The 25,726-nt window shown below is 43.1% G+C and overlaps 6 protein-coding genes across 8 annotated transcripts; 3 read left to right on the top strand and 3 right to left on the bottom strand.

The window, feature by feature from the left end:
• Nucleotides 1–27: 27 nt before the first annotated feature.
• Nucleotides 28–12,883, top strand: LOC125762451 (protein wings apart-like). Of its 2 annotated transcripts, XM_049424563.1 has the most exons (8): nt 28–964; nt 3,121–3,633; nt 3,805–4,895; nt 6,539–10,112; nt 10,230–10,485; nt 10,582–10,658; nt 10,748–10,938; nt 11,008–12,883. In XM_049424563.1, the coding sequence occupies exons 2-8, from the start codon at nt 3,477–3,479 to the stop codon at nt 11,149–11,151; spliced, it is 5,490 nt and encodes a 1,829-aa protein (XP_049280520.1). In that variant the 5' UTR covers nt 28–964; nt 3,121–3,476; the 3' UTR covers nt 11,152–12,883. The 2 variants fall into 2 exon arrangements, with proteins under 2 accessions (XP_049280520.1, XP_049280528.1); XM_049424571.1 differs by lacking the exons at nt 28–964; nt 3,121–3,633; nt 3,805–4,895 and adding an exon at nt 5,963–6,192.
• A 593-nt stretch (nt 12,884–13,476) lies between these two features.
• On the top strand, nt 13,477–14,166 carry LOC125763179 (mitochondrial import inner membrane translocase subunit Tim9). Its single transcript, XM_049426034.1, has 3 exons — nt 13,477–13,664; nt 13,729–13,824; nt 13,913–14,166. The coding sequence occupies exons 1-3, from the start codon at nt 13,611–13,613 to the stop codon at nt 14,042–14,044; spliced, it is 282 nt and encodes a 93-aa protein (XP_049281991.1). The 5' UTR covers nt 13,477–13,610; the 3' UTR covers nt 14,045–14,166.
• Nucleotides 14,167–14,476: 310 nt separating this feature from the next.
• On the bottom strand, nt 14,477–15,390 carry LOC125763171 (protein yippee). Its single transcript, XM_049426023.1, has 3 exons — nt 15,121–15,390; nt 14,898–15,057; nt 14,477–14,832 (listed from the first exon to the last, which is right to left on the bottom strand). The coding sequence occupies exons 1-3, from the start codon at nt 15,236–15,238 to the stop codon at nt 14,763–14,765; spliced, it is 348 nt and encodes a 115-aa protein (XP_049281980.1). The 5' UTR covers nt 15,239–15,390; the 3' UTR covers nt 14,477–14,762.
• A 424-nt stretch (nt 15,391–15,814) lies between these two features.
• LOC125763036 (60S ribosomal protein L10) lies at nt 15,815–18,842 on the bottom strand. 2 transcript variants are annotated; one of them, XM_049425777.1, is made up of 4 exons: nt 18,728–18,842; nt 18,370–18,398; nt 16,575–16,880; nt 15,815–16,343 (listed from the first exon to the last, which is right to left on the bottom strand). In XM_049425777.1, the coding sequence occupies exons 2-4, from the start codon at nt 18,390–18,392 to the stop codon at nt 16,013–16,015; spliced, it is 660 nt and encodes a 219-aa protein (XP_049281734.1). In that variant the 5' UTR covers nt 18,393–18,398; nt 18,728–18,842; the 3' UTR covers nt 15,815–16,012. The 2 variants fall into 2 exon arrangements, with proteins under 2 accessions (XP_049281734.1, XP_049281723.1); XM_049425766.1 differs by lacking the exon at nt 18,728–18,842 and adding an exon at nt 18,496–18,638.
• A 1,386-nt stretch (nt 18,843–20,228) lies between these two features.
• On the top strand, nt 20,229–22,813 carry LOC125763189 (probable 60S ribosomal protein L37-A). The gene is made up of 3 exons (XM_049426045.1): nt 20,229–20,357; nt 20,836–20,971; nt 22,291–22,813. The coding sequence occupies exons 1-3, from the start codon at nt 20,355–20,357 to the stop codon at nt 22,425–22,427; spliced, it is 276 nt and encodes a 91-aa protein (XP_049282002.1). The 5' UTR covers nt 20,229–20,354; the 3' UTR covers nt 22,428–22,813.
• Nucleotides 22,814–22,971: 158 nt separating this feature from the next.
• Nucleotides 22,972–25,462, bottom strand: LOC125763041 (glucose-induced degradation protein 8 homolog). The gene is made up of 3 exons (XM_049425787.1): nt 24,991–25,462; nt 24,499–24,721; nt 22,972–24,427 (listed from the first exon to the last, which is right to left on the bottom strand). The coding sequence occupies exons 1-3, from the start codon at nt 25,106–25,108 to the stop codon at nt 24,082–24,084; spliced, it is 687 nt and encodes a 228-aa protein (XP_049281744.1). The 5' UTR covers nt 25,109–25,462; the 3' UTR covers nt 22,972–24,081.
• Nucleotides 25,463–25,726: the final 264 nt, after the last annotated feature.

Raw genomic sequence — 25,726 nt, 5'->3', positions numbered from 1 at the left:
CGGGTATGTGTGTGTATGGGTGCGTTTTATTGGTTTGTGTGTGCGTGTGTGTGTGTGTGTGGAATTTACATTCTCTCTCTCACACACCACGAGCTGATTCAGAGCGAGGAAAGAGAGCGCACCGAAATATATTTATATTATATTACAGAACTTACGAGAACAAATATTTGCAGCACGGGGGGGAATGAAAAAACAATTTGATGTATTTGCCAAAAGGGTGTAAAAATTCGGGAGAAAAAGTAAATTTGCGCGAAAAGCCCTTTTAAGGGTGGTCGTTAATGTGATTCTATCTCCCTCACCCTCACCTGGTGAAATAAGAAGATGAAGAAAAAAAGGAACAAAACCACAAGAAGAAGAACGGAGAGAGAGAGAGAAAAAAAACGCATTCACAAAGGGATACACACACGCACTCTCACCCTCCGATTGACAGCCTCCAACACTTCGGGAGACGTAAGAGCGTAAAAGAGTCTGGCCGTGCTGGGATCTCCCTTATATTCAACGTGTGTACAGTACGCTCGGTTCGTATACGTACATACAACTATACAAGTTTTGTGTCTGCGTACAGCCGTACGGTCGGTCAATGTTTTTGTTCTCTCCGCACGCACTATCGCAAACGCAAAAACGCAAACGTCGCCCGGACGGGAAAAAAGCTTCACGAGACCTTCTCCGCTACGCTAAAAATGTGTGCGCCAGCCAACAGCCATTGTGATTTCGTTCGGTTTCCGCGTATTATTTTCTCGATATGCTGATTTGCAAACAACAACCAAAAAAAAAACAAACAAAACGGGCCGTGATCGTGACGAGTGAGTGAATTTTTCGCCATCATCCACACGGGTGTATTACCACCTTCGCCCTTTTTGCCACATTTGGCGTCCCGTGTGTGCCAACCGTTCCAGCCTCTCATCAACACACCGAGGGCCCAACGGCGGAAGATGGGCAGGAGAGGCAGGTTGTGAAGGAAAAGGTAAATTTAGAAGCCCATCAAACCCCCTCCCCCCGCTACAATTCCCGTTTTGCTGCATCCACAACGCAACCTGGTGTTTCGATTCCTCTCTTCTTGTGTGTTTTTTGTTCTTCTTTCCTTAAAAATTATGAATTCATCTAATCAACGCGAGATAGCTTACAAAAATCTCAAAAATTTCCTCAAACCTAACCTTATTTAATCTCTCGCACCCGAGACCGTTGTTTATATCGTCTGACATTTTCTCCCAAAAGCAAACGATTTGGGGTGTTTTGGGGTTGGCGTTTACCTTTTCAGAGGGGGGGTAAAAAACACCCCCCCGTTTTGCTCCTTTTGCGTAGGAGTGTGAATATTTGTTCGCTAAATTATGATTACGGGGTGGATAGTAATGGTCCAGGCACTCCAGTCCGGTCGAAAAATTCGTCGAACCCGGTCCCAGCCATTCGCGCGGCCATTTTTAGTGTTGGTTTCGTACTTTTATTTTTGTTTTTCTTTCCCGCGGCGGGTATACACACCCCCAAACCGGATCCCCCTCCCCCCCACCCCCTATACGCATACGTCGTGTGCGTATCAACTCATTTTACTGCTCTATGCAAGTGGAATGCGCCCTTCCGTGCGTTGGTGTGTGTGTGTAATGGAGTGCAGTTAAGCGATCTTTTTTCCCTTTTATTTTTCTTCCAAAGAAACCATCCTTTACAGGGTTGTTCGCACAACTTTCTATTTGTTTTCCGTGAGCAGCCAAACGCCTTCTGGAAGGGTTGTTGGGTTTTTAGGTGCTTCTCAGATCGAAGCGTTTACGAACAACCCCTGGAACATCTTTGCATTCTTCTCGTTTTGTGCTTTGCTCGTTCTCAGCACGAAGATGGTCAACTCCTTCTTTTCCCCCATGTAACCAGACTCCAGCTTTTTTATTGTACACGCATACAAACCCGTTTCCATTCCGTTCGACCGGGTTCCGGTTAAGCTGCCACCGGGAGAGAGAGAGAGAGAGAAAGAGTAAAAAAATACGTTTTGTTGCGCGCGTGTGTGAGTGTGTTCGCCACTGTTTTCTGCTGCCGGTTTTTGGCTTGTTTTAAATATTTTTTTTTGGCAAGCATAAGTTTTTAAAAGATGATCATAGAATAAAACAAAAATATAAAAGTGAATATAAACACACAAGTACGTACATAAATTGCTAAAAACAAACGAACAAAAGGACAATTCATGGTTACATCCCACCCCATGTGTCTACAGATGTGTGAATGAAGGAGACAAAAGAAAACTCATCGTTCCCTTGCGTTCTAACAAAATGCTGCATTTCTGTTGGTCCTTTTTTTTTGGTGGTTAGTTGCATAGCTTTTATGTTACGACCGGTCCAAATGGATGGATTCTGAGGGCAGCTAACGGAGATGAGGTTTTTGGGGGGGGGGGGATTCTCTCGACGATCAAGATTTACACAATACTTCTCGAACGTCTCTATCGTGTTCCGGTGTGTTGTACAAGCGTGCGACTTTTGACAGCCAGTTTTTTTTTTTGCTCGGAAGACAGCTAGCATCATTAACCACCCCGCTTTCTTGGATATATTTATGTATTCCTATGTTTGTGTGTGAACCCCCCCTCTTCCGCCCCGGGGACACTGTCCGTGGCATTATTCGCGTCATGAAAGAAATCGAAAGAAATACGCCGTGAAGCCGTGAATATAGAAAGATATTTCCGGGCCCCTGCGATGCACGTGTGTGTTCTTGCTACGGTCTTGCTGGTTGAATTATTTAATGGCCGTCTGGGTTAGCACCGCGGTGCGTGTTTTTGGTGATGGCGAAATTATAGTGCATTCTTTCAGCAAAGTTTAAAATAAAACAATTCACCACCGGTCACAAAAACTCAGTGTGCTGATGTCCAAACTGTTGAAGATATATGCATCGCAGCATCCCGATTCTTCAATCAAAAGCTTCTCGTACACCTCTGTACGCAATCAAACGATTGGATCTTTCCTGACCGTCAATCTGAAACTATCAACCGTAGAACTCGTCTTCAATCATCTATCAGACGCCGAGAGGTGGGAGTGGAGTTATGAACCAATAGTCCAAAGTCTGGAGACGGATTGTGGAATTTATCAGCGTATTGTGATGTACTTGAAACATTTGCTTAATATTTTCTTTTCTGTTTTCCTTTCTTTTTAGGTTGCTAGAAGAAAAAGTTCATCCCCAGCCGGATGAAAGAATCCTTGTGGAAAATTGTAACTTACAATGAATTACGTACAGTGTATGCTACGATAGCACGTGTTGGAAAGCAGTGACTGAACCATGCAAAAGAATCTTACAATTATTAAACAAACAAAAGACAACAGCCCAGTACGCTGTGTGCGATCGGTAATGGTATAAGGGGGTTGCGTGGAGGGCTCTAGTACCTTCAGTAACCCATCGGAGAAGAAATCAGTGATTGAACGCCGCGGATAAACGCGCTGCAAAATTCGTTTTAAACGAACAGTTACTACGTGAATCTACACAGTACATCAGCCCAACGCCATTCCACTGCCATGTCGAAGTGGAATAAATCCCAGGGTGTTGTTGTACCCCTCGAATCGTTGTTGAAGGAACGCCGGAAAGAGAACTGTCCTGCTCCACGTCGCTCGGCAGGACTGGTGGGCCGATGGGGCATCACGAGCTTTACCTCGATACGGAGTCGAAGTTATGGTAGGTGTCTGAATTGTTTCTCTGGATAGTGGAGTTAACCCACTAGTATGTCTTTTTGACTTGACCAACACTTTTGTGTGAATATCTAGATCTTTTTATGTATTGGGAACTTCCAAATGTCCTCTATAGTGCTCCAGAATTCAATTTCCTTTCTCATCTCTTTATCTCCAGTTGCGGAATACAACAATGTTGATTTGAAGGATCCAGCCGGGCTGGATCTCGGTACCGGCGACTCACCAGATAGTGTCGTCAATCTTCTCGGCACAAACAACACGGAGTCCGTTCGGCCGCGAAAGTTCTTCAAAAGCCGCAATATCATACCTCCACCACCGCCTCCACTATTGCCGCCAACCGGTCCCAATGAACATCTGGGTCACTCGCCGTACGCAGCGAATGCTGGTGGTCATGGATATGGTCCACATGCCGGCACCTCAGAACTGTGGAATAGACCGAACGTCACGACGACGACACCGCCGCAACAGCAACAATTCTACCAGCCACTGTCAGCGGCTGCAGCAACACCACAGTTTTCACCCACCGGTCCACAGTCAGCAAATGTGGGTCTATTTCCTGGCGGTCATGTCGGCGATGGTATGGCCTATGCAATGCAGCAACAGCAATTGCTGCACACGATCCCGCTGACCAAGGAAAAGAAACCGGGGCGGAAAAAGAAATCAACTCCTGCTACCGTTGCTACCCTCGAACCTAGTGATGCATCACCGGCGAGCGTACGGAAAACGACCAGCAGTAAACCTCCAAAAAAGGAAAAGAAAGAAAAACGATCAAAAAAGGCGAAAAAGGAGTCGACGGTTGGTGAGGTGGAGCAGGAACAACCGAAACGTAACTCGTCCCGCATACGGAACCGTGTGGTAAACTATAACGAGGATGAGGACAGTAACGATTACGAGCGGTCGGTAGTATCCCGTACAACCGTCACCAACAATCACCTACAAAATCCGCCTTTTAGTACACCCGAGTACGGTATCCTGGCACCGCCAGCCGATCCATCGTTTGCCGGTGTACTCGATCAGCAGCAGCAGAAGGTGCAGCAGTTTCATCAGGATTCGGTAGTACCGACGGTTGCCACACCGTACCATCCGATGGTACAGAGACCGGTGTCTTCATCTTCGTCCCCGGCGGGTGGATACCATTCCGGTGGTGAGGGACGATACGGTGCAAAGCCTAGCACAACGACAACAATCGTCACCACGCCACTCCCTTCGCCGAGCGAGCATCGGCCAATTCTGCTGCGTATATCGAAGGTAATATATGGACACTTTTTTTCTATTGAATTAGTAGATAATATTTTTTTCAAGAATTACTTCCAAAGACAACTTTCTTTTGCTGGACAACTAGATCAACCATGCACATATGCTTCGTCCTAAATTTTATGTTTGCAGGGTTCGTTGTTCTACCAATATACAGTCTCTCTATTCTCTAGATTTCTATTGGAATATTTGTATTTTTTTTTTCTCCAAGATTCTTTATTGGAATATTTGTGAAAATTTTCACTTCTCTCCTTTACTTATCTAGTAATGATATATTTTTAAATTATTATTATTCTTTCCATTTTTTACCATTTTATTAATCTTTTTGAATTTTCCTCACTTTTCTTAACTCATTGTGCCAAAGTTTGATATTGTTGTGAATTTTATAGCGTTTTGCATTCCATTTTTAAATTGTTTCCAAAAGAAGTCCAAAAGAAATGACATGTTTCAGTTACGAGTAAAAAAAGCACCCTTCAGGGTTGCAAAAGAAACAACCCTGCATTTTCACGATTTCACCCTTGCCGACAAAGTGTGTGGCACCGTCTATAACACACATACAGCTGCACGTGCATTCAAAGGCGCCCGAATCGATGTGTACGTATGATGAAGACCAATAGGTGAAGCTTTACACGGTCGGTTCCATCCCTTAAGTGCGTGCCTTTGCGACCACGGGTAACGATCGAAGAGCGCTCGCGTGTGTGTGTGCGTTCTTGCCGGTGTACAAACGAACGGTGTTGTGTTGTATGTGTATGTGTGTTTGAAAAGTGTAACGTTCCATTCATCAGTTTCGGGCCGTGTATTCTTATTTGTTCGCTCAGTGTGGCAAGACCTTGTTCTCATTGCCATTAAGGGAGAAAAGAAAAAACGGTTCGGTTTCTCGGGTGTTTCACCGTTTTGTGCCTTTTGCTTCGGAACTGCCTCCTCCCTAGTGTGCCTCGAACAATTTTGCCCGCGCTTTTTGCTTCGTCTTGTGCATCTTGTTCACATTATCGAGCGAAGAAAAGATGGCGAAAAGGGCTATCGGTTTTGCTAGTTTATATGGTAAGTGTAGTACTCCAGAGCGCCCTGCCAATATAGTCCATCTGTGTGTGAATTTTTTTTTGCGTTGGAAGTGGAACAAATGATACCAACAAATGTGTCATGTCGCTTTGATTGCACACATGACCTACTCGGTGTTGGTGGTGGTGCTTTGCTTATTTTCCCTGCATTCGTACGTGTGCAGTGTGTCAGTGTGTACAACAAAAGTCAAAGCAGATGTTTCCCGAGATTTTCATTTCCCTCACCATCAGTAGTATGTTACAGTTTTGTTTTCTTCTTCTCTCAATATCGATGCAATTCACTGCGGGGCGCACTTTCCCGTGTTTCAAAAAAAAAATGGCGGCATAAAAGTGATGGAGGCGGCCGCTTTTCTCTCCGCCATATCGGCCATGCTGCAAGGTGGAAAGTTACACACGTATACACGTATTCCGAAACGTCATGTTGCCTGATTTGTTGTTTAGCCGATGATGGACGGTTTTGTGTTTATGTACGGAAGTGTTACACCATGTGGAATGGTGCTATATGGCGCGCGAACATAAATGAAGCACCTTTTCGGTACGCTATACTTATCTGATAATGTGTTATCATCTCTTTCGTAGGGTACATCGATGCTAATTAGTACCGATAGTGAAGAGGTTTCGACAAACAATAGTACACCACCCACGACCATCAGTAATCAACACTATAACCAGCAGCAGCAGCAGTCGGACCAGCAGGCGGAAGACGAAGAGGAAGATTTTGACGGAGATTTGCCACCCCGAACGTTGCTAGCAGAACGTGGACCAATCACTACCTTGGCGGATTCGGTCGATTATCCGAAGCCTCAGCAACAGCCGCACAATCAGCCGGTTGAAACGTTTTTGCACACCGTGCCACCGGTTGACGAAGGACCATCGGTCGAGGATGTGCAACCAGCACCAGTGCCGCCGAAAACTGAGCTTAAGATAAAGATATCGCTCGGTGGTAAACCGTTGATCAGTAGTACCACCAGCAGCATCGGCGGTCCCGGTTCTACAACGCCCAGCAGCAACGTTGGTGGTGCCGGTAAAGCTACCAAGAGCAGCAGCAAGTACAACTTCAAAAAGCGTGCCATCGAACGCGAAAAGGCCCGATCCTCGCACCTGTCGTCCAAGCGCAGCAAGGTGGACATATCTGACGGTGAGCAGAACCTCCACGCGACCGGGCCCGTAACGACACAATCCGTAACGTCCTCTACGGTGGCGAAGGAAAAGTTAGGAGGTGTGCCCGCCGTATCACGTCCAAGTTTCCCACTGCCCGGTACTGATACGTACGAGGTGTTCCGGACACTATCCTCCCTGTCCGGTGGTGATGATTTCGATTCACAAAGTTCCATACTAGGCAGTGCGTCATCTGATAATAATACACCGAAGCATACGCTAGCACCCGGTGAAGATTGTCAAATCATCCATAGCCGCGGATCAAGTGATTGTGGTAGCGATTTGGAACTTTCGCAAAATAGTTCCACGGCGGCCGCTCCACCATCGGACGTTTATTCGGAGAGTGAAAATACGCAGGATAACAATCAGCAGCAGCAGCAGGTGGCACACCATCAACCTGTCCGCACGGCGGCGGCGGCAGTAGCATCATCTCTTTCCCTTCCATCCTGCACCACAACATCCTCCTCGTCGTATGTATCCGAAGCACTGCCTCCGGTAGATCTACTGCAGCAGCAGCACCAGCAGCAACAGCATCAACCGCCAACCAGCGAACGGGTGGAAGTATTGAAGTTAAATCTCAAAAATGTCGGTCACGGTACGCGCGTGACACGAAACAAAATGAAGCACAGCAATAACCTGCCGGACGAACAGCAGCAGCAGGATACGCAATCGTCACCCGCCAAACAGCTGCTGTTACGTGCAGGCCGCACAGGACGCAACCGGGCTGCAGCCGTCAGCAATAACAACAACAACAACGTCGTCCGTGGTACGGTGAATGAGAAGCGTACACGAAAGCAACCCGAGCCGGTTTCGATGCGAGAAGATACAGAGGGACAAAACATGACGGAAACACCTAACCTGACACAATCACCACTGCAGCAGTTGGAGCTACAAAAAGGACAGCAAGAGAATGCGTTACATCCGCCAACTGTTGGACTAGTGGCGGAAGTAACGTTGCCTGTGAATGTGCCCACTTTAGAAACTAGCGTTACTAAGCCAAGCGTTACGCGTCAGTATAGTAGGCGCAAGAAGAATGTCGTCCCGCCAGATTATCTCGGTGAAGCGTCCTCAACCGGTGCGTTATCGGGAACGGGAACCGATTCGGTTGCTCCTATAGGGGAGAAAACAGAAACTGCGACTGAATGCGACCAGGACCAGCATACGCCTTCACTGTCATTGCGACAAAATGGTGATTTGATGGCAGACTCGCAAGTTACATCGTGTAGCACACTAACACCACCAGTTAGCGCCAGTCACGAGATGAGTTCTGCTGTCAGTGCAGTGGTACCACCCGCAGCAGCAGCAGCAGCAGCATCCGGTCCACCACCGCCGATGCGTTTGGTGTTACAGAAAAAGGGAACCATCTTCAAGAGTCGCCCAATGGTCGGTTCATCGGATGGGGCAACCGACACCAAGAAGCGGCACGTCTACAAACACAAATGGGACAACGACCACGGTAACGGTATGATGGACGAGCAGGGAGCAATCAGTGGTGGTGGTGCGGTGGGTACCAGCACGGACACGGGCACGGGCAGTCTGGTTGGTTCGTCGGTCGCGGGGACAGGAAGTAACGCGTCAGGTGCTGGCGGTGGCGTTGGTAGTGGTAAAACGGCAGGCGATTCAACGACCATGCCCTACACAACCGACGACGGTATGGAAGACGGTGAGCACGAGGGTGGTAATGCCGGATTAACGGGCGCAACCGGTGGCGTAGGTATATCCAGCGGCAATCAATTAGATTACGATGGGAACTTTTTCGACAACGATACACCGGCATCGATACCGCCACGATCGAAGCGGTTGAAAACGTTTGCCCCGAGTAGCAACCTTGCGGGTGCCGGTGGATCAACGGGTCAGGGTGCAGGAGGGCTCGGTGGTGGTGGTAACGCTGGTGGTGGGACGGGTTTCGGTTCCACACACTACCACCATCATGGTCGTGCGCAAACGAGCGCTGGAGACGAATACGACGGTGGTGCAGCGGATGCATTCGATGATGATGCGAACGGTGGTGAGGATGAGTACGGTGGTGGAGGAGGGAAAACGCGCCAAGCAAAACCTTTCTACACGATCGTGCGTAACGTCAAGAACTCGCACCAGATGCAGGAGATAGGGGAATTTCAGGAAATGGATGATGATGTCGATTACATACTGAGCGCACTCCATCCGGACAATCCGATCTCGACCCGCTGCCTGTCCGCATTACAGCTGGCGACCAAGTGTATGAAACCGGCGTTTAAAATGCACGTCCGTGCGCACGGTGTAGTAACGCGCTTTTTCCGCGCACTGTCCGACGCCCATCAGGATCCGAGCCTTGGGCTCTGTACGGCCGCAATCATGTACGTGTTTTCGCAGGACAAACTCAATATGGATCTCGATCGGGATTCGCTCGAGCTGATGCTGAATCTGCTCGACACGGATCACAAGCTGGACGGTACGCTTCAGCAGCAGCAACAGCAACAGGGTCAGCTGCAAAAGAACCGCCAGCGTGTGAAGGAACTGTGCGAGGAGATAAAGGGCGCCGGCAAGGGTAAGCACATCGATACGGACCGCGTGACGGCGGGTTCGCTTGCGATGGAATCGTTGCTGTCGCTTACGTCGCAGCGGGCCGGCGAATGGTTTAAGGACGAGCTGCGCAATTTGGGCGGTATCGAGCATCTGATCAAGACGGTGGCGGAATGTTACGAGCAGGTACCGGCCAGTGCGTGCGACTGGAGCGAACAGGATGTGGCGAAGCTGCGCAAAATCGAACGGTGTCTGCGCGTGCTGAACAATGTCAGTCTGTTCAACTGCCAAAATCAACGGTTCTTGCTGGAGCATCGGTCCGGTTTGTTGGTGCAAATATTGGTACGGCTGTACCGGCAGGTGGATCGTGATCTGATGCACTATCCAACGGACGATGCGACACCAAAGGAAAGCATCGGTGTGCTGTTGCGTGAGCTGCTCCAACCGATGCTACATATGCTGATCACACTCACGCACGCCTTCAACGAGGAGGGTAAGTACCACAGTGTTTTACGATAAACTTATTGTCGCTTGTATTAGTAATATTACGATTTAATTTTTTTATATTTTTTTTATTTTTAAAATTCTTTTCCTAAACGCATTTTTGTAGCCCAAGGTGCCCATCTCGTAGGAAAGCAACCGGATGTGATTAACATTACGATGCATCTTTTGCTGCGGATCTCCGAGTACGTCCCGCAGCGGTTCGTGTTCGATCTGCATCTGCTCGCGCTAACGCTGCTGTTGCATCTTGCACGCCCAAGCCCACAGAACCGGCAGCAGGTACTGTCCTACATGGACACTGAAACGAACCGTGGCGGTATTAAAGCGCTGGTCGAGTACTTTGAACAACAGGAAGAGATGGCTAGGTAAGACGGGCGAGAAGAAGAATAGTGTGACCCAAAGCACGGAACACAGGACGGTTTTGCATTATATTGGTTATTTCTGTTCTGTTCCATTTCCAGTCATGCGGAAGCGAAAACGAACGCTATATTAGAAACACCCGCGCGTACTGTTGATGCGGAGGATGCGGAAACGAAGCGTAAGTGTTTTTTTCTCACTCTCTCTGTTGTATGCAAATACTAAAAAAAGAAAAGAAAATATTAATTAACTATTTACTATGATTTTTAGTAATTCAAAAAGCGGAACATCATATGGAACATACGTACATGGGCAGTCACGTGTGTATGCTGATCAGTCAGCTAGTGATGGGTGAGCAGGGCTACGAACAGATTGCCCGAATGCATTTGAAAAACAACAACTTCAAGCGTATGGTTGCGGCACTCAGCCGGTACTACGAGTTCCTGAACCTAACGACCAACGTAAGTACACGCACCGGGAACGCACCGAAACAGATTTTTAAGTATTTATTTCACTTCGCTCTCCTACAGGCGGACGCAGAAAGTACTGCACACAAACGGCAAACAAAGGAAGCCATTGACTATCTCAGTCAGCTGGACGGCTGTGAATCTTCCGGTAACGCACGGACCGGTAATACCGGTACCGACGCTACGGCTGCTACATTTTGTGAGTAGGCGACAAAAAAGGGAATTTGGTTTTGCAAAGTAAACAAAAAAAAACACGAACCTTGCATTACTACACGAAGCCGAAGAAAGCCTTACCAATTTGCAGTGTTTTATTCTCCATCTGATGTTTGAGGGGTTTGTTTTTTTTTTTAATTTTCCAAATTGACTACAGGATGGTAAATTGTGTTGTTGCTGGTGTTTGCAGTTTGATAAAATTATTTTCCAAAAACAAAAATCACTATTACAACAAACAATTCGATGATATGAATACATGTTTGGTAAAAATTATTAATTATTTATTTTTTTCGGCCTCTGAAATGTACAACAAAACCTCCAAAGTTGTTGCTTTACAGAGACGAAGAATAAAGAGTACTGTAAATAGCAAGGCCTTTTCGGTCTGTTACAAACATACTTGATGGTTTTACATTTTGATTGTTTTATCATTAGCCATTACAATAAATGTATGTGCTGCAACACCACTACACCAATAACCATTTACTAGCGATCGAACGTCGAACATAATGGTGTTTCCCATTTTCTACGTTAACAAACTTAAAACACAAAAATGAAATGGTTCTTGACCGGAAAACCCCCTTCCCCAGTGTAAAGTAGGCATGATAAGTTTACGTTTGTGCAAACAGGTATAATTGTGTAACTGTTTTGGGGAAAATCGACAAAATGATGGGGAGAGACCGGGGGATTGCAAATCGCGAAAGGAAGGTAACGATGTTGTATGATATATTGATTTCAAAATAGACTGTACATATGTAGAAATGTAAGCCTCCCCTGATTAGGTTAAACAAAGACGGTAGAACAGAGAGACATGTGAGCTGAAAGCGAGGGAGAGATAAAGAGAGAGAGAGTACAATGCGTTTGTAAGCGGCCACTGTATAATATTATGTGTTGAGCAAACAATTGTAAAAAGTAACAATCAAGCATGTTAAACCGATTACTATAAGCCTTGAACAAGTGAGTTTGTAAGTGGAGGGGTGAAAAAGCTGAAACAGTTAAGGACAACATGTAGCGTAACGTTAAACCATTTAATGTAATATAACACTGTACGACTGAACACGTTGATGCTGTTTCGTATCGGAGCCGTATGGGCGACTCCCTTGTTTCGTTGCGCCTAAATTGAGATGTATGATTAAGATTGTCACGGTACAATCTCATATCCTCCCGGGGAAAAAAAGGGAAAACGGGAGTATATGCGCGTTTCACATGCCAGTTAAAGCCGGAATAAAGCGACGAAGCAAAGAGCAAAAAACCAACGTACCATAGAATGAATGCTTAGGTCTCGTAACTCTTTTATACACGGCGGAAATCAATAAAGTGTAAGAGAGAAACCTGACTTATATATATATATACACACATAGAAGTACGCAAATAAGTTTCGGAATATGTGTTCTATCTTAGGCCATTAATTCACTAGGAAGAGAGGTACGAAGTTCACACTTTAAAGGCCCCTCGCCCCACAATGTGCGTAAATGCATCCAAAAGGGAAAATCGTAATCAGTTTTGTTTTCCTTTTTGCAGTAGTCGTTGGCAGCAGTATATGTAATAAGTGTAAGAAAATAGTATGCATCGTGTGGATGCGACGATGGCGGTGTGTTATCATCTTCTACCGCGAGCCACAGCCGCACAGGGCCCCGTTTGATAGGTGCGTTTCAGTAGCTCGCAGACGGCAAATAAAGAGCGCTAGTATTTAATTTGAAGAAAAAGTATTATGAAAGTCTAAAACCAAGCGTGTACTGTGTTTGAATTAATGTTTATTTTCGTTCCGTTCTAATGAGATTGTTTTTTTATTCCTGAAGAGGTGTATAATATTCCGTTTTCTAACCATCGGGAGAAGCTTTTGTGTTGGCAGGAGATTTATCCTTTCTATCGATTCCTTTTCGCTTCTGTGTTAGAACATTTCACGTGTGAGAAAAAAGATTTGGTGTAATCTGATCAGATCACAATGGAATGGCCTTCTGATTACTGTTTCTTGCAGATACGATTTTTTTTCTAGAACGTGCATTGTATGGTTTCATATGTTGGCTTGAACGACCTCTAACTAAGCTCATGCAGAGCCATTTCTGGCCTTATTTTTACCGCGTAGCCGGATAGTCAGTCCTTTCTTCCAGGGTCTGGAAGGGATTTGATCCGCGGCCCTACCGTGTGGACCGGCGCCCTTTATCACATACACCACCGAGTCGCCCCCAGATAGTTTTTTCCTTCGAATTTTGTGGTACATAGCAACGCCTTCATTTATTCTTGTATTAAAAAAGCGTCATATCAAATAATTTATATAATTTTCATTCAATTTTAATTGATTTTCATTTCTAGCCTCAAACAATATTATGACAGAAGTGCGCAGCTGTGAACGCTGTCAAAATTAAACGCTTTGACAACTTCCATTCATGCGCTTTCGTACTGCGAGAGTGATTGCATAGGTTACATCTATCTTCAACGCAAACATCGAAGCGGGTATGGCGGCGACACAAATTACAATCGATCAGCTAGATAAAGATCAAATAAAGTCGGTATGTATCAACTCACGGTGTAATTCAATCCACTCCGATTGACGGTATGCTTTTGTCTCCATAGTTTTCCGACTTTTTACTCTCCTACAACAAACTGTCCGAGCTCTGCTTCATCGATTGCGTGAATGAGTTTACCGGACGAACAGTCAGCGATAAGGAGGTAAGTGTCCCGTGTCCTAGGTGGAATGGTGTTTTTAAAAGCAACACGGACCTACCTCAAACAACCATCCCTTTGTACCTTTTTGCAGGACAAGTGTGCCCTGAACTGCATGGAAAAGTTTCTCAAGATGAACCAACGCATATCCCAGCGGTTTCAAGAGTTCCAGATGCTAGCGAACGAAAACGCAATTGCAGCGGCACAAAAGCTAAGCGGCAAATAATATTCCATCACCTATCATGGTGATGCATTTAGCTTTATTATTTGGTTGAATAAATGGTTCCCCCAGTGCAGGTGTGATCCTCACCGTTGGATATATAGGTTAATTTTAACCTAGTAGTGTTATATTGTGCAGTATATATGTTTTTCATGCATTCAATTCAGGGAAATCGAATGATTTGTTTCCTACTGAAACAAATGTAAATGAAAGAAATAGTTGAGAAATTTGACGATGTAATCATACAAAAACGGATTTCATATTGCGTTAGCAAGTGTTGTAATCGACCACGTTTCATCATCTACCATTACAAAAATCAGAAAACCAAACACATGAATTATTCACATTTATATTGTCGCGTATATTCTCTTACTGAAAGCTATTACAAACTAATATAATTTTGCACTTATCGCTAAAAATATTGATCTCATTGCAAACAATGTAAAAACACAAATTTATTAATAGATAGATAAATGATTAAAAGTAAGCGTTTTCTAAAAGATATGAGATAAAAAAAGTACATATGGTAATATAGATGCTTAGAATTTAGCAAATAATTTTGTAAATTTATCTTCTGAAAAAATAGCTTTTAAACCGTGATTCGTTACCTAATTATTTATTTGAGATGTTCCAAAAATGGGAATTAAACCGATTTTAGCAAAGTCGACCTCCGACAATGCAATATGTTCCGTTTGGGTTCGGCAACGTAATATTATGGTGTACGTTAAGCATCGGGGAAACCTTCCGATTCCGTGATCAGAGCATGTTCGAGGATGACACGGCCTTCTTTGTATCTGCGGGAATGTACATTGAATGTTGGCATTAATCATCACTTCAAGAAGATCTGTACAATACATACTTTTGTGTTTCTTCGGTCGCAAACTCGTACATCCAACCGAGTTTGGCCTTACAGTTCTTGCACATCACGTCCCGCACCATATGGCGTCCGGTGAGCATGATGCGATCCTGCACCTGGGAGTAGGTAATGTTGACGACCCGTTTGAACAGATACGCCCGACCTGAAAACAGGGAAACATGAAAACAGGTTGCATGTGGCACAAAATCCCCTGTTTCATACATACCTGTCGCTCCTGTGAATCTGGTACTGATAAGCTCGCGCTTGTTGGTCAGATTGGTCTCGCAGGCAGCACAATTGTACAGCTTTTGTCCGTTGATGTGTTCGAGGAAAATTTTACCCATCTTGATGATGTAACCAAACCGTTCAGCCTTTAATAGTGCGATAGCCGATCACGAAACTTCTCGTTTGGTTTTTCGATAAAGTAAAACCATTTGCTTTGTTCCCGATTGCTGCGATGGATGGCTGTGGTCTGTTTTGTATCAAAACAATACATAGTACGACGTCATCGTTAGCTGTCAGTTATGTCAGCTGTGTGAGCGGTTTTTTGTTTTGGTTTTGGGAATGTAGTTTCTAAAAGTTTGACCACTTCCACCCAGTACAAATTTATATAAAATTATAAAATAAATATATAGTCATCCAGCAATAATATTTTCCATCCAAAATACATCATCAAATATTATTGATAACAAACATTACAAACATTGCAATATCTGAATGCGACTCATTGTACTCTGAACTCGTCGTAATATAATCCATGTAATACAACGAATGACGTTACGATCCATGTAATATAACGCTATTTATTAAAATCCTCCTGAAACAGTACAAAACCAACATTCTTTACTCTTTCCTCTAAGACAGTATAATTTTCTTTCAGTGGACATTCTTTGCCATTAGGTCAATAATCAAGTCTTGCGTTTTTCCAGGCTCAACAGCATGTATTTCGTATCCAGCAGATGCTTACAGTATTGAAAACTTCATACTTTGCGCGATGTATGTTTTCCACGCAGAAGATCCATTGAAAGTCATCAATACAACCATTGTCCACAGAAAATCCGGTTCTTTTTTTCCCCCCCAATATTCCATTATCGTGCTTTTTTCCCCCGTTGATCCTTTTAGGCGGCAAGTCGGTCACGCTCATGCTGTTCCCATTTGACCAATGGTCCGTGATCGTTGCGGAACTGTACGCCACATCCGTCCTGGACAAGGCGACCGTCTTCGTTATGCTTCTGGTACACTTCGCGGTCGTACTTGGTGAAGCCCCATTTCTTCGACACGAAAATCTTCTGACGACCGGGGAACTTGAACTTCGCGCGACGCAGCGCTTCGATCACCTGCGGCTTGAATCGGTCGCTCGATCGCACCGACATGATCGGCTGACCGATGTTGACACGCGCCACCGTACCTTGCGGTTTGCCGAAAGCACCACGCATTCCTGTTTGGAGCCTGTATAAAGAGAAGAAGAAAAAAATACAAATTATGTGCAAAACATTCGACAAATCATTCAATGCATTTGATATCTTCGATGCACACCAAAGAGATCAGTTATTGTCAACGTGTTAAAAGGGTAATCATGCTAATTTCATAACCCAATGCTCTGATTATAGCAATATCATCATGTGAAAACATACAACAGAATACCTTTACATACAATTGATAAAAAAAAGAAACACTTACCTATCAGCTCCGGCACAGGACAACATTTTGTTGATGCGAATCACGTGGAACGGGTGGAGACGCATGCGAATGTGGAACTGGTCCTTGCCACAGAACTTAACCAGGTACTTATTGCAACAGATACGACCTGCCTCGAGCGCTTCCGAGCTCAGCTGTTCATACTCGTCCGATACGAGATGGACGCAGAGCGGAAAATCTTCCACCGAAGCCTTCTTTCGACCGAGATCAAAGATACGGATCTTCGGGTCTGGCACACCGCGACAGAAGCGCGACTTCGGGTAAGGCTTGTTCTTACAGTAACGGTAGCTGAAATTATTAAAAAAGAAATTTCACATTAGAATAGAAATAATCAATCCATGCGTTAGAAGAGCTCCACCAAACCGTGGTAAGTGAACGATTACGAAAATATTCTGTTTAAAGCAAATTGACGTCGTTTTCTCAGCGGGCAATATATTGATCGTTGTTTCATTTCATTTCATTTCACACAATTTATTGTTGACCTCAAGGATTTAACAATATGTAAAGATCATATCCATTGCTTTATATGTTACAAGCAACATTGAGGTACCATTCTATTGATAACAGAAAGATTCCTCACCCTTAGTTTGCTTGAATATATTCTCCCTTCCGGCTAAAGTGGTCGAATGTTCATAGGTAGAAACGTTCTCCCAATTGTATTTGTCGCTCGGAAGGGATCACACTAAGCACTGATCGGAATCATGCTGTCCAATATCGCAAGTAAGAAAACTGGAGTGGTTTGCAAAGTATGTTCATTACAATTTTTTGTTACAAGCAACATTGAGGTACCATTCTATTGATAACAGAAAGATTCCTCACCCTTAGTTTGCTTGAATATATTCTCCCTTCCGGCTAAAGTGGTCGAATGTTCATAGATAGAAACATTCTCCAAATTGTATTTGTCGCTCGGAAGGGATCACTCTAAGCACTGATCGGAATCACGCTGTCCAATATCGCAAGTAAGAAAACTGGAGTGGTTTGCAAAGTATGTTCATTACAATTTTTGTTACAAGCAACATTGAGGTACCATTCTATTGATAACAGAAAGATTCCTCACCCTTAGTTTGCTTGAATATATTCTCCCTTCCGGCTAAAGTGGTCGAATGTTCATAGATAGAAACATTCTCCAAATTGTATTTGTCGCTCGGAAGGGATCACTCTAAGCACTGATCGGAATCACGCTGTCCAATATCGCAAGTAAGAAAACTGGAGTGGTTTGCAAAGTATGTTCATTACAATTTTTGTTACAAGCAACATTGAGGTACCATTCTATTGATAACAGAAAGATTCCTCACCCTTAGTTTGCTTGAATATATTCTCCCTTCCGGCTAAAGTGGTCGAATGTTCATAGATAGAAACATTCTCCAAATTGTATTTGTCGCTCGGAAGGGATCACTCTAAGCACTGATCGGAATCACGCTGTCCAATATCGCAAGTAAGAAAACTGAGAATGGTTTGCAAAGTATGTTCATTACAAATTTTTGTTACAAGCAACATTGAGGTACCATTCTATTGATAACAGAAAGATTCCTCACCCTTAGTTTGCTTGAATATATTCTCCCTTCCGGCTAAAGTGGTCGAATGTTCATAGATAGAAACATTCTCCAAATTGTATTTGTCGCTCGGAAGGGAATAAGAAATGATCACTGTAAGCACTGATCGCTATTACGCTTCAGAATATTAATCTAATAGTTTATAATTATTCTCGATCGTTCCATTACAACGGTGTAGGACAAGGATTACTCATGCTAAGCTTAACACGGTTGTTCATACGTACCATCTCGCTGGACGTCGCCCCATCTTGAGCTGAAAGATAATACAAGATGATATGGTATCAGAAGAACGTTCTAAGAGTTTGCTTAAGGGAAGGAATATTGCAGCAAGTAGCGGCCACACGACACACCGTTCGAGAAGGCTGGAACATTCACCATTACACGCAGCTCACACAGCCGCTCTCATGTATCTTCGAACGATCTGATCAGAGTACTGCATTTCCACAAAATGAAACACCATTTTCCCGTGGACAAGATTGATAGAAGACGCCGGACTTTCTGATTGTGGCAGATCACCATGATCGCGCTACACGTTAGGTACGCAAGAGGATAATCGTGCGAATTGTAGAACCGAAAACTTACCTAGTGCGCTCGGAGGCGTGTTAACGTATTGAAGCTTTGTGCTGGAAAGAGAGTTGCCAGAGAGCAGCACCAAATATGACAGCCACGCTACATCCGGTTTCGGTTGGCTAGGTTGGTACCATGCACACAATGGTAATGAATAATAAAAGTTATTTTTTTTTTTTCGATTTATAAAATTGTAATTTGTAACAAAACACGTAATTAAACGTGTGTTTAATTAAATGGGGCTATTACATAAACTGTACAACATTCTAAACCATTCCCTTAGTCGTTTGTTTGGCTCTTTTCTGAGCAATCGTTCCTACCATGCCAAAAACAACCACATTGTATCCACTTCCTTCTCTTCCGGTACCTATGTACCACGAGGAAATGTCCTTAGCCTTTTATTATTTGTTCTGCTTATGAATGATATTTATGATGTATTATCCGCCGATTGTTTCCTTTGCTATGCCGATGATCACAAAATTTTCCTCCCTATTGATTCCTCCGATGACTGTATGTTTCTCCTAAACATTCTTGATTCGTTGCCCTTCTTGGTGTGCTCGTAATCTGATAGCGTTATGTCCTGATAAATGGAATGTTTTCTCGTTTACTAGTTCCCTATATTAATCGTATGATATATTCCTATTCCCTTGCCAATCAGCGAGTGTTTCTCGTCTCTTTAATTAAGGACCTTAGCATTTGATTCGACCTCTGGCTTGGCCTTCCTTTTGGCATCACATCGGCCTCGACCCGATCTTAAGCTCAGCTAGTCAAATTTTCAGACAACCCCGGCATTATCCCCGACTTTAATGACTCCTTTTGTACCAGGATGTTCTTCTGCTCGTTGTTCAGATCGAGGCTTGAGTAATGTTAAGTAATCTGGTCTCCGACTGCTAGGATTCACATCAATCGTATCGAACGGGTACAGAGGTCTTCCAGCAGATATGTTTTGCCCATACGCTCTGCTGAACCTTCCTGTGTCCTTCCACGAGTCCAGGTGTCGTGATTTGGGCCTAGAAACATTAGAAACCCGTCGCTCTATTACGGAAAAGCAATCATTGCGCAATCTTCCCTGGTTGCGAGTTTCCTGTTGGCCTGCAATGATGTTCCTGCTCTATTTTCTCCTATTTCATTGTAAATTCCTACTTGATTTCAATTATCTCAATGAAATAATAGTAACAAACATAAAAATTGCATGAACATTATGAACATTAGAACGGCCTGGCCGTATAAAGGCTTGTTTTACCACGTGGCACGGTAGTCCGTCCTTGGTACGGGAGGGGTGGTCCAGATGGAATTTGGAACCCGGTCCTGTCGTGTGGAACCGGCGCTTTTTATCATATACCCCACCGGGGTCGCCCCATCAACATTATAATATACATTTTACAATTTTTGTGTTAACATTTTACAATTTTTGTGTTTACAAATCATGCAAAAAAAATTATTTCCGGCTATTACAAACCATTGTTGTAACAATAAATTTGCTTGAAAATAATAGTCTATTGTTTGACTTGCTAGAAACGTCAAAAGCCGCTCTCAGCAGCGGAACCGTCATCACCAGTCATCGCAAGTTCCGGCTGTAACCTTTCTTTTGGTACTGCGTGCCTCTCTAGGCAGGTTGCAAAGTGTTGTGTAGAGACATAAGATGGTTAGTATTTTAGCTTTTCGGTGAATTTCGACTAAAAGTTCGAACTTTAATTGCTGGTCACGAATCTAAGGTGTTAGAGCTAACTATTGCCGGAATGTGATGGTTATTATCTTTACGAAATAACGTTTTTCTGTTGTGTTTTACCCCGCCGAATGAGATGAGTGGCCCCGCTGCCATGTAGTGTTGAACCATTGGTTTTTAAGCCACGAGTCTACCGGAGGCTCGAAATGGTTGATTCGTCGATGATACAAATGTGCCTGAAGGACGAATTCGAATTCGTTTTACAGCAATTGTTCTCATCTTCGTGTACAATTTCATTCTCCCAATTAATTATTACTTCCCGGCATATCGCCACAGCAACAGCTTCCCATGTTGATAATGCAATTTTCGTGACCATCCGAAATCCGTTTTATTAATGTGCACTGATGTATTGCCAACAAACGCCACTCAACTATCAACTCTCTGTTTCATCTTTCAGACTAAGGGTACGTCCAGCTTTGGAAAGCGGCACAACAAAACCCATACGTTGTGCCGCCGTTGTGGTAGATCGTCGTACCACATCCAGAAGCATACTTGCTCGCGTTGTGGCTATCCGGCAGCCAAGATCCGATCATGTAAGTAAATCTATATATAAAATAACATTAAATTTGAGAAGTACTTTTAGGATTATACTACGATAAGATGGATATATTGTTTTTTTGTAAATTTGATTTTCTTTTGAAATTACCACGATTCAACACAAGAAACAATTGGTTCATAAAGGTTTTGCTCATCTAATGGTTGTTGACATTGTAATATTGATGTCATTATAATCGATGAGCATATAATATACTTCTTAAACAGGATGCAATGTCGTGCCGATTATCACTATTGCATTAAGAAAATAGAATTACAGTTATTTATTTTACCAGAGAGCAACATCTTCTTCTTGGCTTAACGACCTTACACAGGTCACGCCTGCCATTTCTGGCTTACTAGACTTATTTTACCACGTAGCCGGATAGTCAGTCCTTGCTACGGGGGGACGGTCCGGATGGGATTTGAACACGGTCCGGCCGTGTGGACTGGCGCCGTTTATCACATGCAATACCAGGCCACCTCAGAGCAACATCTATAACACCATATCATGAGGATTTTTAGGATTATACTACGATACGATTTATGATTTTTATGAAACAATTGGTTCATAAAGTTTTTGCTCATCCAATGGTTGTTGACATTGTATTATTGATGTCATTATTATCGATGAGCATAGAATAAAATTCTTAAACAGGATGCAATGCTGTGCCGATTGTCACTATTGCATTAAGAAAATAGAATTACAATTATTTATATTATCAGAGCAACATCTATAACACCATATCATGAGGAGTTTTAGAATTATACTACGATACGATTTATCATTTTTTACGAAACAATTGGTTCATAAAGTTTTTGCTCATCCAATGGTTGTTGACATTGTATTAATGATGTCATTATTATCGATGAGCATAGAATAAAATTCTTACACAGGATGCAATGCCGTGCCGATTGTCACTATTGCATTAAGAAAATAGAATTACAATTATTTATATTACCAGAGTAATATCCACAACACCATATTATGAGGATTTTTAGGATTATATTGTGATAAGATTTATGAATTTTTATGAAGCAATTGGTTCATAAAGTTTTTGCTCATCCAATGGTTGTTGACATTGTATTATTGATGTCATTATTATCGATGAGCATAGAATAAAATTCTTAAACAGGATGCAATGCTGTGCCGAATGTCACTATTGCATTAAGAAAATAGAATTACAGTTATTTGTATTACCAGAGCAATATCCATAACAACACACTAATTCATACAGTTGTTCTATAATTTGTAATTGTATATTTATACTTTGTAAGACATTCTTTTTGACTCGTTATTTGGTCGTTCCGTTTTCAGATAACTGGTCGGAGAAAGCTAAGCGCAGGAGGACCACCGGTACTGGCCGCATGCGTTACCTGAAGGTGGTGCGTCGCCGTTTCCGCAACGGATTCCGCGAGGGTCAGGTGGCGAAGCCGCGCAAGGCCGCAGCTTAATAATTTAACACACGCATCCCTCTGCTTTCCTTTTTCTGCAAATACACAACACATTGTTTACCAAGCAAAGCTAAATCCTTGCTTTCGAAGAAAAGGTTACATTGTAATCTAGGAAAAAAAATCATTCTTCCTTTAGCGTTGGTCTGGTTTTGAGATAAAACAAGGAAATATTCACGCGTGAAATCGATTGAATTGTTTTGGGGGGAAATCAGATGAACGATTTGTGAAACGAGGGACAGGAATGAAAAAACCAAGCTATAATTATCAATCCTGCTAAATTTGCTGTGTTAATTGTATGCTGCCTGGTAAAAATGTTTTGCTGGTACCAATGTAATGGAATGCTAACAAGGAAGTGAATAAAAATTCGAAACAAAATACAAATGAAAGTATGCGTTATTCAAATATCACATTTTCCGCCCTTAAAAATTGTTTGAATGTTCGAGGACTGAACCTTGTATTACAAAATCCTGATAACTTGTTAATTTTCTCTTTTTATTTTAATTAAATGTTCGGATAAATAAAAGAACTTTGTACAAATATTGAATTATGTATCAAACAAACTGTTTCAACCGCGCAGAAATTTTGCGTAGGTTTTTGCGTTTTATTGTTCTGAGGCGAGCAAGATTAAATCCATTACAAACGATTATTATTCAAGCAAACATATATTTCTTTATTACAATGCTAGGAATTGCTAATAAGGAAGTAAACCCATCGACGAATTGAATAATTCTGTGCAAATAATCTAGTAATATACAGCATCGGACAAAACAGGTGCAACTAATACGCAGGCCGTGGTATAGGCTCTATATTTTTTTAAAATAACGTTGTTACTATCGATTCTACTATCAACGAGATCCCATAGGTGTAGGGATTAAAATTAAATTTGGTCATGTTGGACGTTCCACGAAACATCTTGTTTGAAATTCGAAAGTTCAACCGAATTATAAATCATGAGCAATTAGAAAAGAACAAAATACGACCTTCGTGAAAGAAATACCAGATGAAATGAAATTATTCAAGCGATTTTTCATAGCTCTCACAAGTTGCATTTGTATTGTGCGATACTGTATGTAAATTTGTCACATAAAAGGATCTGACCACATAGTAAACTGAGAGCAAACAACATATTATCTTCCGTGTCCTCTTCTTTTAAGTATGTCATGACCAAACGTTACAATTTTTGCTTGTTTTTCAAGTAATAAATGAAACAGATTTGGACATACGGTTTTCTCGACAATCCTAACACTCGATTCTGTAAGTTTTTTTTGTTTTTGATTTCCCCATTGCCATTCTGTCAGTCCTAAATGGTGGTGGGCCCGTTTTAGCAGTAGACGAGATTTGATCGCACAAACGGCGTGTTGTTAAGCCGTGCGTTATCTACTATTCTACTATGAGAATGGCTCCACGCAGCCATCCTTAAGATATAGAAATCCTATTTTTTTTTCGTTCTCTCTCTCTTTCTCTCTCTATAGCTCTCTACCCAACTAAATTAGCCCAGGGCCGACATTCGTGCTTTAAAGCATCCTACTAACTAGACAACGCCCTCCTCCTTCCCCATTCACATACACATACTTCGATCACACACACACACACATTTACACATCGAACGCACGCACCGCATGCACGCATTCCGACAACGCTATTAACATGCACCTTACTTTGGCTCGATAGTGCCCGAGGCCAGATCCATCATCTTCGGGTACTTGACATTCTTTTTGTCCAGCTCGGTCTGTGCCCATAGTATTAGCTTGAGGATGTTGATCATGCGCGGGCTCGACTGTTCCTGCTGTTCCGTCTTAAGGATGGCCGCATTTAGCTCGCTGGCCACCTTCTGGCGGTGGGTATGATCGAGCAGGTCGGCGAACGGGCTGTGCTGGGGCTTCTCGAATGCGAGCAGCGCAAGTGTGCGCTCGAGCTCGTTCAGCACTTCCGGATTGCTTTCGCCCGCCTCGGAGATTTGTGTCTGGGCGAACGTAAGTGCTTCCTCAATCTTTCCCGCACTGGAAAGTATAATTTAACGTTAGTTCAAAAAACGTTCAAAACAAACAAACGGGACGGATGCACCACTCACCGGATTAGCTCGATCAGATGAAGCTGTTGAAGATGGAAATATAGATAGCGATCGTTATCGAGCAGTTCCGGGTGCAATTGATTGACCAGGTGGGTCGCCTCCTGTATGAAACCATTCTGCACCGCTTCCCGGATCAGTATCCTGTTGTCGAGCGAGTTCAGATCCACCGACGGTACGACACCGGATTCGGCCTGGAATTTTTCTGCCGCCTCTTTAAATCCCTCTGCACAAGAGACAAGAGCAAAATTAGATTACAATAATAGTGCTTCCCGACGTCGGTAACGCGCACGTCACAGATTTCCAGTGCTTCAACACTGGTGGGCCACTGGTGATCGCATCATCATCAAAACAAACTATCATAACAAAAACATCCACTACATCTCTACTGATACAAAAGGGAACCGCGACGGATTGAAGGTTAGGAAAAGAACAAACAAAGTAAGACCAGAGTATCCCTTTTTTGTTGGCGAAAGGCTCCTTTGTCATACTTACCCGTAACCAAGTAGTTCATAATCAGTTTGTTAATGTCGTCCTGCTTGAACGGAAATGTTTCGAGACGACTTTGCCATTCCTCCTTCGAAATACCATCGTTCTTATCGTTGCAGCTCATTTCGAAGGGGTTGGGAAATTGGTTCTTGCGGGCCTGGAAAACACACGCTAACGGCACGTTTTACACGCACAAACGGTGCAATACGAAACAGCGAACCTTTTTTACACCTTCATACAATAATAATACACGCCAAAAAAAAAACGTCGTCCTTTTCTTCACTATTTCCGAATGCGAAGGAAAGTTTCTCTTTTCTGCGTCGCCCTTTTTTGTTGTTTGCTTCTACACTGGGCTCTTCTTCTTTTTCTTCGCTTGCATCTGAGCGAGCGATTATGCTACGGTATTCGAAGCTAGAGACAATTTAAAACCACAGCAGAACCTTTTTCTCGAAAGGGGCGATTTAATTTATGATTAATTGGTAAAGTATGAGTTTTTATGAGGGAAATGTGAATAAAATAACTACCAATTGTTTCTTATATTTCAATAAAAAGGTTTGTTTTGCTAAACCGCCATTTTCAGAAAGACAGTTTGCTAAGCAAATTGTGTTTTTAACTTAAGGTTGAAAGATTATAAACTTTTATTATTTACACACTGTTTTCGTCCGGAAAAGCTTATTAAAAGGATAAAGAAAGCTTAGTATCGTTGTCTTTAGTTTCCAATATAATTTTCGAAACTCATTTG

This window comes from Anopheles funestus, chromosome X (genome assembly GCF_943734845.2).
Source record: "Anopheles funestus chromosome X, idAnoFuneDA-416_04, whole genome shotgun sequence".
Taxonomy (NCBI): domain Eukaryota; kingdom Metazoa; phylum Arthropoda; class Insecta; order Diptera; family Culicidae; genus Anopheles; species Anopheles funestus.
Note: the sequence above shows the minus strand (reverse complement) of the source record. Positions and strands in the feature narration are given on the sequence as shown.

Excerpts from the sequence above, each read along its gene's own strand:
- LOC125762451 (XM_049424563.1), top strand. The coding sequence starts at position 3,477 with ATGTCGAAGTGGAATAAATCCCAGGGTGTTGTTGTACCCCTCGAATCG. Across the intron at positions 3,634-3,804 it reads GATACGGAGTCGAAGTTATG|TTGCGGAATACAACAATGTT; the intron begins GTAGGTGTCTGA and ends CTTTATCTCCAG. Across the intron at positions 4,896-6,538 it reads TTCTGCTGCGTATATCGAAG|GGTACATCGATGCTAATTAG; the intron begins GTAATATATGGA and ends TCTCTTTCGTAG.
- LOC125763179 (XM_049426034.1), top strand. The coding sequence starts at position 13,611 with ATGGCGGCGACACAAATTACAATCGATCAGCTAGATAAAGATCAAATA. Across the intron at positions 13,665-13,728 it reads ATAAAGATCAAATAAAGTCG|TTTTCCGACTTTTTACTCTC; the intron begins GTATGTATCAAC and ends TTGTCTCCATAG. Across the intron at positions 13,825-13,912 it reads GAACAGTCAGCGATAAGGAG|GACAAGTGTGCCCTGAACTG; the intron begins GTAAGTGTCCCG and ends ACCTTTTTGCAG.
- LOC125763171 (XM_049426023.1), bottom strand. The coding sequence starts at position 15,238 with ATGGGTAAAATTTTCCTCGAACACATCAACGGACAAAAGCTGTACAAT. Across the intron at positions 15,058-15,120 it reads CAGATTCACAGGAGCGACAG|GTCGGGCGTATCTGTTCAAA; the intron begins GTATGTATGAAA and ends CCCTGTTTTCAG. Across the intron at positions 14,833-14,897 it reads GCGACCGAAGAAACACAAAA|ATACAAAGAAGGCCGTGTCA; the intron begins GTATGTATTGTA and ends ACATTCCCGCAG.
- LOC125763036 (XM_049425766.1), bottom strand. The coding sequence starts at position 18,516 with ATGTTCCAGCCTTCTCGAACG. Across the intron at positions 18,399-18,495 it reads TGTTCCAGCCTTCTCGAACG|CTCAAGATGGGGCGACGTCC; the intron begins GTGTGTCGTGTG and ends ATTATCTTTCAG. Across the intron at positions 16,344-16,574 it reads TCCTGTGCCGGAGCTGATAG|GCTCCAAACAGGAATGCGTG; the intron begins GTAAGTGTTTCT and ends CTCTTTATACAG.
- LOC125763189 (XM_049426045.1), top strand. Across the intron at positions 20,972-22,290 it reads GGCAGCCAAGATCCGATCAT|ATAACTGGTCGGAGAAAGCT; the intron begins GTAAGTAAATCT and ends TTCCGTTTTCAG.
- LOC125763041 (XM_049425787.1), bottom strand. The coding sequence starts at position 25,108 with ATGAGCTGCAACGATAAGAACGATGGTATTTCGAAGGAGGAATGGCAA. Across the intron at positions 24,722-24,990 it reads TATGAACTACTTGGTTACGG|AGGGATTTAAAGAGGCGGCA; the intron begins GTAAGTATGACA and ends TCTCTTGTGCAG. Across the intron at positions 24,428-24,498 it reads CATCTGATCGAGCTAATCCG|TGCGGGAAAGATTGAGGAAG; the intron begins GTGAGTGGTGCA and ends TATACTTTCCAG.